Genomic DNA, 11500 nt, shown 5'->3' with positions numbered 1-11500 from the left:
AAAACCGAGGGTACTGTTCAGAAATCCAGAAGTCATATTTCGGAAGCTCCTATCAGAAAACTTCCTTCATGAAAGTTGTTCGTCTACCTGAGGACTAAAATCTGTGAAATTTGTAGATTTTTCTGAATTTTCCTGATGCCTCAAAACGGATTTGCAGCTTTTGTGTTAAGCCATGGCTGGTGGGTTTCTGCAGACTCGGTTTCTGCATTTGATTTTAATATGTGATTCTCGGATGGTTGTGATTGCTTCACGAAATTTGCTCGAAATTGTTTTGTTTATAACATATCCAAAATTGAAGATCATCCAACCATGATAGTACCCCCTGCCTTCATTTTTCTGAAGTATGGACTTGGAGACCACTTGACTTAGCTTGGATTTGGAGACCACATCCAAACATCACCCCCTTGATTCCTTGGCCTTCAATTGGTGAAAGGGTAAGTGAATCAAAATTCTTACGACTTTTTAGCTTTCTCCGGATGTTTCAACTTCGTGCTTTATCGTAGCAATTTGTGGTGCTTGAGTTAAATCGATGTTTAGGGAGATACCCTAATCAATTCTTGAGAAATCTTTGAACTTCATAACCGTTAGAAAACCTAGGCATTATAAATTCCAATTTGGCTTCAAACATTTCTCCATACTCAAAACTCCATTGCCATTGCTTTTATACAACTCTCTTCCACCAAACCTAAACTTTGCTTCCTAGATTCAAATCACCACCAAATTTGTTATTTTACGAGTTTTCGAGTATGTCGAACTCTTTTCCGGTTGATATTTGTTGTGATTTTGATGAATGGTGGCCATTGGAAGCTCATTTTTTAAACTTTTTGAAAGTTTGAATGTTCTTCAAGTTCTTGGCCATTTTTTGCTTTTTTGCCACTACATTTTTCTTGATTCAAATAATATTTCATGTATGCAGGATGGAATCCATTCCAAACGATAGTGCCCAATTTTTCGAAGATGTGAAAGCGGCCATGGACAAAGATTTGGGCAAGCAAGTATTCGCCTATTTCCTCAATGCCTTTCCCAATTCCGCCCAATATATTCTCGGCCCATTTTTCTCTACCTATCCGGAGGAGGTGGCAAAGGTGTGGGTTAAGCAGCCGAGAAATGGCCCAACTTTTTTTTTCAGACTTCACATGGGCAACTGCTTGGGAGAGCTCTAAGCCATTCAAAGGTTGGCCAACGGGAATCCCCGTAAAAAAGGATTCCACCGCAAGTAAAGAAGCCCCACCAAAGAAAGAATCATCCGCCGTCGGGAAATCCGTCCACTCAAGCCCGGCGGAAGGTAAATTTGATTGGTGTCATTGGTTCAAAGTTTTGGAACCCAAATTAAAACGGCATTGGAAGAAGATTGGAATCTATGATACATTGCTCCTATGTGCGGGAAGCGCCTTTCCTTGCGACCGATCTCTTGTCATCGCGGCACTATGCTTTTGGTCCTCATCCACCAATTGCATGAGGCTCCGTTTTGGGATGATGACACCCAACTTACTAGACTTGGCCGCTATCATCGGCCTTCGCCCTCATGGAGATGATTTCTCGGCCGCCAACCTTCCGGAGGCCAAAGTGGGCTTAGATTTTCATAAGTCCATCAAACCCTCCGGGAGTTGGGTGAAAAAGTATCGTGGCCATAGAGGAGAGCCCACCGACCCTCCTTCCATCAATGGCGTATCCTACACTGAGCATGTGGCTTTTCTGGTGATGTGGTTGTGCAAGTTCTTGGCATGCCCAAGATCCGGCGGGATTACTAAGGAATTCCAAGCCTTGGCGGAAGTACTTGCAGATGGCCATCAAGTGGCCATGGGCCTAATCTTTCTTGCCTATCTTTATAGAGGGCTCCATGAGGTAATTACTAAACCCATGGATTACCACGCTTCTGGCCCTATATGGATTTTTCAATTGTGGCTCCAGCTCTATTTTCCGGAACTAAGTCCCGCCACCGTTTGCCCTAACGATAAAGCTCTTCTGGGTCCTGTTGTTAATATTATGTTAACTCGCAATTGTACGGGGCAATTAGTAGTATAGCAAGACAAGTACGAGGTCGTACCCACGAAGACTGAGAAGTTAAAACTAGTTATGTACTTAGATTACCAAATTCAAGAAAGTAGGAGGTTATGTCTAAAACAGAATTTAAAACAAGAGTGGTTGTGATTGTTGAACAAAAGAAGCAAAATGAAATTGCAAACAAAAACAAGTAAACAAATGTAACAAAGAGTGGTTTTAAGAGTTGGAAAACAGATTTTTGAGACTAGGGCATTCGAATCACCATAACAATTCAATTCTGGGTTATAAAGATTCAAGTAACAAGTCTAATTCAGATTCAAAGATTGATTCTAGCTAAAGTATGATTAGGCCATGGTGTTTGGTCCTAACCTTGTGTTCCTAATTCCCTAATTTGATCATTTGTTGTCTAACCTAAAATTAAGCATTAGGAACCCATTAAGCATAGAAGAACATTTTAAACAACCAAGTATGTATCTAATCCCTGTTGTCGAATGTCCATACATACTCTTCCTATTCATAGTTCAATTCGAATTAAAGCATGGTGTATACTCTTAATTCAAACCAAGATAGTTAACAAACAAGTTCTAATGGTGATCAATCATTCAAACAAGCATGTTAACTTATAAGCATAATGAATAAGAACATGAATCATGAATCAAACTTGAAACTCCAAACTTATAAACCCAGAATATTCATGTTAGGTTACATCGAAGCCCTAGTTATGGATTTAGCTACTCATAATGGAAAAGAGACTTGAACATAAATGAGAAAACATAATGAATACAATAAGAGTAGAAAAACCCTTTTTCTGAAGTTCTTGTGGTGTCCAAGGCTTCTCCAAGTGCTTCTCCACTTCTAATGCTTCTCCAAGAGCTTCCCCACTTCTAGAAAGATGTATGAAGGATATGGAGGTGATTTGGGATGAGTTTGAGTGAGTGGTGATGGCTAAGGAAGATGAAATTCGTAGGGAAATGGAAGAGAGGTTTGCTGGAGTTGTTTTGGTGATTGTTGGAGTGTTTGGGATTTTGAGAGTGTTTGAGGATGGTTGGAGTGAATTGTGGGGGTTGTGAATCTCAGGATTTGTTGTGTCTTGAATGTGGAATGGATGTGGTATTTATAGGGAGAGGGGAGTGACAAATCTGAATTCAATATGGCTAATGCATACAACACTTGCATTATAAAAGATGAATTGGTTGATGCACTTCACTAATAGATCCCACCAGCAGCCCTAGCTCATCTTCATGTCACCATGACCAAGCTTCCAACCAGAAATGATAGCTCATACCTAGCTCACCATGACCAAGCATCCAACCAGCACATGCTGAGGTCAGCATAACCAGCAACTTCAAGGGCTTACAACTTGGGCTTCTCTTAATCAAATTAGGACTTTAAGCACTCGAAATTGAAGTTCAGAATGTCTTCTTTCCAGCCATATGTCATTTGGGCCAATCCAAGGTCGGAGGAGGAAGTTAAGGCCAAAACAAATTGCTAACTCATTTTGCGCGCTGATAAAATCCATCCTGAGCATGGCTCTGTGTTTGCTAGGTAACAGACTTCATATTTATCCAATGGGGCTGAATTTTGGATATGTTATAGTACACACCCATTGGAACAACTTTCATGAAGAATGCTGCCTCATCCGAGCTGTGTAGGTTGCTGAAACAAAGCTTGCAATATGACCTACGGAACTGGACTGGCAGGGGGCTGTAGCCAAAATGAGTTTGTCTTTTAAGCTCTTCTTCCATTCATCCAAATTAGGCCTTAACATGCTTGAATTGCATGAATTATGCTCTCTTGCTCTATTGGCCTACAAAACACACAAAGGGAGGGAAATAACTTAGAATTATAGGAACTAAGCAAAAGAAGTAAGTAAATTGGGCATGTATATGTATGAAATTATGAGCTTAACAGGTCCACCCTTGCTCAACGCCCCACGCCGGAAGCATTATGTTGAGGATTGCTTTCGATTTTTCTATGAGTGCCAGGAGAGGACCAATGAGCATCTCTCTATTTGCTTAAATCACCGTTTCCCAGATTATCTAGCCATGGATCTTTCCTCATATCCTGCGGCAGAGACAAAAGAGGATATGCATAATATGTGGGCGAGCACCCTCATTAGCCGAGATCTTCCGTACGGCCTAATGGTGAACAAAGGTAACAATTATCATTGTGGTGGTGAACTTTATTATCCCGCCGCCGCCGGCTACCAACTTGGTTTCATTCAGAGCTTCCCGATTCCGCCCATGGACTCCGTCAACCTGCTTTCTTCTTGGTGGGCAGAATTCAAGGATGCAAAATAAGTCACCGCCTTGACGAATGTCAACCAAGACTTGGTGAATTCCTTCAGCATTCCGATTAGATATCCCCGATTTGGTGATTCTGATATTTTCACCCATTGGTGGAAAGAGATGTCGACCGGTTGGTTCTCTCAACCATGCTCGAAGATTGAAGATAGAATCTTCAGGCATTGCCCATGCTCATTAGCCTACCAGCAAGAGAAAGAGAAGAAGAAGGCACAAGCAAAAGGTAAAATATTCATACGTTTTCTCATTTTAATTTTGGCTATCTTCTTATTTTCTAACCTTTCAACTCTCACAGCTGACACCGCCGGGAAGGAAAATCCTCCCGCCGGCATTATTGAGAGAGAGAGCTCCGCCAATCCCGCCGATGCCAATCCTGGGCGGGTTGAGAAAAGGCCCAACGCCCCCGTCCAAGGTAAACTACTCTCCATGATTACTTTTGCCTTTTTTGAAGATTTGCATTTCCATCCTTCTGAATTTTTAATTTGTATCTCTAAGAGAAATAAACCTCCCAATTTTTAGCAGATAGCCCCGCCGGAAATCTTGTGCCCCCACAATCATTTCTTCGGCCTAGAAAAGCTCCGCGCACCTTCTCACCTCAAGGTTTGGCCGTGCACCCCTTTTTTTTTTCTTTAAAAAAAATAAATAAATAATAATAATAATAAATGAAACTTGTTGCAGGTTCCTCAAGGCTGGCGGAGCAACCTTCTCCTTCTCATTCGATTGGGGCCGTGCAATCGGCCACTACTCTGCCCGTCGCTTCGGTAAGCTTATATCTCTGCGTATTTTCATTTATCAATTCTACTGGCCCAAACTCACTTCTACGCCCAAAAATATAGGAAATTCAACTTTCCGCACCTGAGACGGAAATTAGGGCGCAAGTCATGACTTCGGTGGGCGAGGATGAGGTAGCTTCATTTCCTTAGCCGTTTGAATTTCCTTTCACTTCTTTTATGCTTAATACATTTTCAAACTTAGTCGACCGAGGTCAATTCCATTGGACACCTGGAAGAGGTTTCCACAGGGTCACACGAGACTATTCCCATGCTTGAGGATCACGCCCTGGAGCATGTGACCGAATTGACAGAGGAAGACTTCCCACACATTCCAAACTCTCAGGTTCATTGAAATTTCTTATTTTCAAAATTTCTTCTATATTTGCCCGCAACTTCTTATTTTCAATGTTCGAACATGTCAGCGGCCCACTTTTGGCCCTGAACTTTCTTCGGCCGACACCGCGGCACTGAGGTCGAATTTCAGCCCATTTTTCCCACCGATGGAAGTTCACCACTTGAGCCCATCTTTATGCTCACCTCAGTAGCTCCTGCCTTGGTGGTCGACGCTACTCCGTCCGAACTCCAACTCGAGGCAAGCCTCGACACTTTCCCGCTTATTTCAAATATATGTGCCATTATTTTAACCCTTATACCCTTTTGCTAGGTTGGAGAATCTTCATCCTTTACTCCCGCCAAGATTACCATGAATCCATCGGCGGTGGATAGTGGAAGCTTGGCCATGGTCCCTCACGAAGAAGCACCTCAATCATCCCCTGATCAGGTATGAAAACAAGAGATGCACACATATATACATATGCAACTCACTTTCCTTACTTGAAAATATAATGCCCATTTTCCTCGCAGCCCTCTGGTGACATTTTTGACTTCCTCGATCAGTGGGATGCATCTATATCTTCGGCAGAGGCTTCTACTCGCCTTGCCACTTCTTCCACTACGACCGGGGCCCTACCAAATTCAGGGGCGGAGGCCCTACTTCGGTCGTACAGAGATAGGGACCTCATGTCCCTAGAGGACAAGGATGAGAGGGACAAGCTCAAGACTGCCATTGAGACCTTGGCGAACTCCGGCTTCTTTTTAGACCCATGCTCAGCTGCTATGATCACATATCTCTTTGGTCGGGTGGAGAAGTTTGTCCCCCGTCGCCGTTCTCTCCTAGAGGAGCAAAGTATAGGCCAAGACCTGGAGCAGCGGATTACCTCACGTAATGCAACCATGAGGAAGGAGATTGAGATTGCTTGCCAGATGCAACAAGAGACCGCGGATATTGATGAGCAGGTGAGGCAGCTTCAAGAGAAAAAGGCCATCATTATTGCCAAAGTCTCCGAGATTGTTCGGAGCAATAAGCCTCTCGAGGCTCGACTTCGACAAGATGCGGCAGCCGTGGAAGCGTACCGAGAGAATAAGCTGACCCTCCAGTCTACCTTGTCGATCGGAGATACTGCAATGAAGAGCTTCAAGACTGCCCTTCGTACCCTTTTCCCTGATGCTTAGGTTCATATTTGGCCATTGGATGGCCCATTTTGTAGTAGACTTTTGTGTATCTTTTGGAAGGAATCTTTTTATGAGGCCCGTTCTTCCAATAAAAGTCATTGTTTTATTATAAGATGTTTCTTTGCGGCGGACTACCTCTCCATCATTTCCCAAGCCGTTGGGTAATATTTCTTCAAAAAACGCCCATTAATAGGTGAATCATGGAGACGACCACTCTCATAACTCAACCTATATGCTCCTTTTCCTAAAACTTGGTTGATGAGGAAAGGTCCTTCCCAGGTTGGAGACCATTTACCACAACTACGATATTTCGTTCCTAATGGGATTATAGTTTTCCATACTAAATCTCCAACTCCGAAACTCTTGGCTTTAGTCTTCTTATCATACGCCCTGGCCACCTTTTCTTTTTGGGCTTTTAAATTATCCAAAGCCTCAAGTCAGACTTCGTCGAGATCATCCAGCTCTTGAGCCATCGCCTGATTATACTCATCCTCACTCCATTCAGCGTGGCAAGCCACCCTTAAAGATTTTACCGAGATCTCGAGAGGTAAGACGGCATCATGGCCGTATGTGAGTGCGAATGGCGTCGTCCCCGTGCCAGACCTTTTAGAGGTCCTGTACGCCCAAAGGGTGTTGGAGAGGAGAGAGTACCATTCTTTAGGATTTTTCTCAATCATTTTTTCCAAAATACCTTTAATCACTTTGTTGCTGGCCTTAGCTTGACCATTTGATTGAGGATTGTATGGGGTGGACTGAACCATCCTAACTCCCCAATTTTTTGCAGCTGCCTTGACAGTCTCTCCCACAAAAGCCGTTCCTCGGTCAGTCATGATAGACTCTGGTAATCCAAATCGATGGATGATGGATTTCTCAATAAACTCTATCACCTCAGCTTGGGTAACTTGCTTGAGTGGTACGGCCTCTACCCATTTTGTAAAGAAGTCGGTGGCCACTAAAATGAACTTGTGACCCTTGGATGATTTCAGGTGGATCTGGCCAATCACATCCATCGCCCAACCCTTGAAAGGCCAAGCCTTCACAATAGGATTCATGGGCCTGACCGGAACATGCTGAACTGGGCCATGCCTTTGACATCCTTGGCATCCTTTGGCGTAATGAATGCAATCCTTCAGGATGGTTGGCCAATAATACCCATGCCTCCTTAGCAACCATCTCATCTTGATGCCTGCTTGATGAGCTCCGCATATTCCTTCATGAACCTCAGTCATAACCACCATCTGATCAATCTTTCCCAGACATTTCATGAGTAAGTCGTCAGAGCCAATACGAAAAAGCTCTTCATCCCTGAGCACATAGCTTATGGCCCTTTGCCGAACCTGCCGGCAATGCGGACCACTTGGACATTTCAGATACTCCACGATGTCGTGTCTCCAGTCATCTGGAGTTACAGTCAATGCCATCACCTCCATTGGTATTCCTCTTTCGAAAACTGAGGGCAACGATCGTTTTTCAACTTTGAATAACTCTTCAGAAAGCCCTTCAGAGATCTGAACTCCAGAGGCCAATTGGGCCATTGCATTGGCCTGTGAGTTGTGCTCCCTTGGTAGGTGAGTGAGTCTCACTTCATCAAAACCTTCTATTAGTTGGCTGGCCAAGGCATGATAGCTAAGCAATGCTTGGCTGGTTACCTTATAGTCGCTGGATAGTTGTTTCAGAACCAACATCGAATCCCCCATGATTGACACATTATTTATTCCAAGTTCCCTCAAAATTTCCAACCCAATGATCAAGGCCTCATATTCGGCCTGATTGTTGGTACAATCAAAGTCTAATTGAAATGAATAACGAGTTCGGAATCCTTGGGGTGATTCAATGATGACACCTGCTCCCCCCATATTTGATGTTCGAGATTCGTCGAAATAGAGACGCCATGGGAATAAACTTATCATGTCGACTTTGAAGAAGTCCATGTCTTCTATTTCAACACAAGGGTGAGAGGCCAAGAAATCAGCCAAAGCTTGCCCCTTGACGGCCTGCTGAGGTACATATCGGAAGGTGAATTCTGCCAATGCCATCGTCCATTTTCCAATCCGCCCTCTAATGATTGGCCGAGTGAGCATGTACTTGATCAAATCAGTCTTGGCGATTATATGCACCACGGAAGGCAACATATAGTGCCTTAACTTGGTCGCGGTGAAGTATAAGGCTAAACAAAGTTTCTCCACCGGTGAATATTTTCTCTCGGTGGCCGTTAGAATTCGGCTTAGGTAGTACACTGCTTGCTCCTTTTTCTCATCGTTGTCTTGGGCCAAAAGACTTCCGATGGAATTTTCTGCGGCCGAAATATATAACTTCAAAGGTCGACCTCGCTTCGGCGGGATTAGCACCGGTGGCTTGGTTAAATACTCTTTAATGGAATCAAATGCCTTTTGGTGAACTTCTTCCCATCGAAATTTCTCCTCATCCTTGAGTTTTAGCAAAGATGAAAAAGGCTCGACTTTCCCGGCGGAATTAGCTATAAACCTCCGAAGGAAGTTTATTTGGCCTAGCAAACTTTGCAATCCTTTCTTGTTTTTCGGGGGCGGCACCTCAATGATGGCCTTAGCCTTATTTTTATCAATTTCGATCCCCCTTTGATGTACCAAAAATCCTAGGAAATTCCCGGCGGAAACCCCAAAGGCACATTTCTTTGGATTCATCTTCAATTGATGCTTTCGCATTCTCTCGAAGGCTAACCGAAGGTCATCCAAATGACCTGGTCTCGATTCCGACTTCACAACCACATCGTTGATATAAACTTCTAAGTTTCGACCGATCATGTCATGGAAGATGGCATTCATCGCCCGTTGATATGTGGCTCCGGCATTCTTTAGGCCGAAAGGCATCACGACATACTCAAAGGTTCCAATGGAACCAAGACATCTAAAGGCTGTCTTGTGAATATCTTCTTCGGCTATGAAAATTTGGTTATAGCCAGAGTGTCCATCCATGAAGGATAAAATTTCATGCTTGGCCGCCCCATCAACTAAGAGGTCCGCCATAGGCATGGGATATTCATCTTTGGGAGTTGCGAGATTAAGGTTACGAAAATCAACACAAATTCTTATTGCTCTCGTTTTCTTCTTTACAGGTACATTATTAGAAAGCCACTCCACATATCTTGTTGGCCTAATAAATTTGGCTTTAACAAGCCTTACAATTTCTTCCTTGACCTGTAATTCTACTTCCGCCGACATTCGGCGAGGTGGCTGCTTGAAGGGCTTGAAATCCTTCGTTGTTGGCAGACGGTGCTCGACCAAGTCACAACTTAGTCCAGGCATCTCAGTGTAATCCCAAGCAAAGCAATCCTTGAACTCTTTTAAAAGCTCTTCCATCTTGGCCCGAAGTTCTGGCTCTATCAGACCACTGATGTAGATTGGCCGACGATTGTCTTCCGTCCCCAAGTTGATTTCCAACAAAGGGTCTTGAACTTCCGCCTTCGAATCATCCATCTGAGTTGGTGCCAACTCCACTTCCTCAATTTCAAGTGCATCATCTTCAGGGCCTTCATGGAGGAATTCCACCAAATGAGCGGTAGACCCATGCTCGGCCGCTCTCTCGGCCCAAAAACCATATAGCCGTCTCAAGGTGTCTTCCACCGCGGCTCTATTCTCTTCTTTCGTGGTTGTATCAATCATTAAGAGAGAAAAAATCAGACATCGTGGGGCGCTCCCCATCTGCTTGGGCATCGTGTGCCCCCAAGTCTATCAACTTCTTGGCCGAGACTCCCGTAGGTCGGCCGTTCATATCTGACCCTATAAAATAAAGAGGACCAAGATCATCCTCGTAGAACCTGGCCTCCACCGTGTTGGCTGAAGCCATGAAAGGCCGTGAGTCGGCCTGAACCAATTCCACGCTCCCATCCTCATGCCAAAACTGTAGAGTTTGATGGAGCGAGGAAGGGACACACATATTTCCATGAATCCAATCTCGACCTAACAACGCGGTAAAGTGAGCCGTTGTTTCCACCACAAAGAAAGCTGTTGCCCTGACCTTTTCTCCTACTATGACTTGGAGTGGGATGATTCCTTTTGATATTGTGGTGTCTCCCACAAAGCCACTGACCGTTGTCTCAGTTGGAATTAGTTCCTCCGAACTTTTCTTCAATTTCCTCATCACTGAAGCTGGGAGGATATTCACCGTGGCTCCCGTATCAACTAGAACTCTGCTCACTGGAACCCCATCAAAGTGAGCATTTACGTATAAAGGTTTAAGGTGGGAAGACATCTTCTTGGTAGGCATTTCAAAGCACACTTTCTCTGGCATTTCCTTCTCCGCACTTGGCATCACAATTTGAGGTTGAGCTACCTCTGCCTTTGGAGTCTCCCGAATTACTCGATTTCCTTTGGTTCTCCCATCTGAACCATGGACTCGACTTCGTCAAAAACATCTCCATCCATGGAGTTTGGTTGACCTGGCTGAGCTTCAAAAAATAGTGGAAGTGTGACCACCATAACATCGACCTCGTCGAAGTCCCCAAACCTCACCTTGGTCTTACTTGTCTTCAATTCACTCTCCAACTTGGTAATCTCTTTCCTACACTCATTAGCTAGTTGCTCCATAGCTTCTTCTGGGAGGTCTTCAAAATACTCGTCATCACCATACTCTTCATTCTCCCCATAAAGTTCTTCATCATTGGCCAAAGCGCCCCCTAGGTTTTCTGAAGTCTCTTCGGTCTCTACGTCGGCCTTTTCTTCCACTACGGATGTTTGGACATCGACCATGACTTGGTCCTCCTCCGCCGTCAGCTTATCTTCTGTCGTCTGAGGTTTTCCTCTGACATCCTCGACCATTTCATGGCTATTTTCTTTTTTCTCCTCGACCACGGGTGGTGATACCACTCTAATTGGTGTTTGCCTCCTGGAGGTCGAAGGATTGTTTGCTTCAAAAACTCCGGTCAAATGAGCC

At 44.2% G+C, this 11500-nt stretch overlaps 1 protein-coding gene across 1 annotated transcript; it reads right to left on the bottom strand.

Annotated features, from left to right (window-relative positions):
• Window positions 1-10222: 10222 nt before the first annotated feature.
• On the bottom strand, window positions 10223-10879 carry LOC148294780 (uncharacterized). Its single transcript, XM_088251894.1, has one exon. The coding sequence runs from the start codon at window positions 10877-10879 to the stop codon at window positions 10223-10225; it is 657 nt and encodes a 218-aa protein (XP_088108020.1).
• Between the last annotated feature and the right edge of the window lie 621 nt (window positions 10880-11500).

The sequence above is a fragment of the Prunus avium genome, chromosome 4 (assembly GCF_965620075.1).
Source record: "Prunus avium chromosome 4, drPruAviu1.hap1.1, whole genome shotgun sequence".
Classification (NCBI taxonomy): Eukaryota; Viridiplantae; Streptophyta; class Magnoliopsida; order Rosales; family Rosaceae; genus Prunus; species Prunus avium.
Note: the sequence above shows the minus strand (reverse complement) of the source record. Positions and strands in the feature narration are given on the sequence as shown.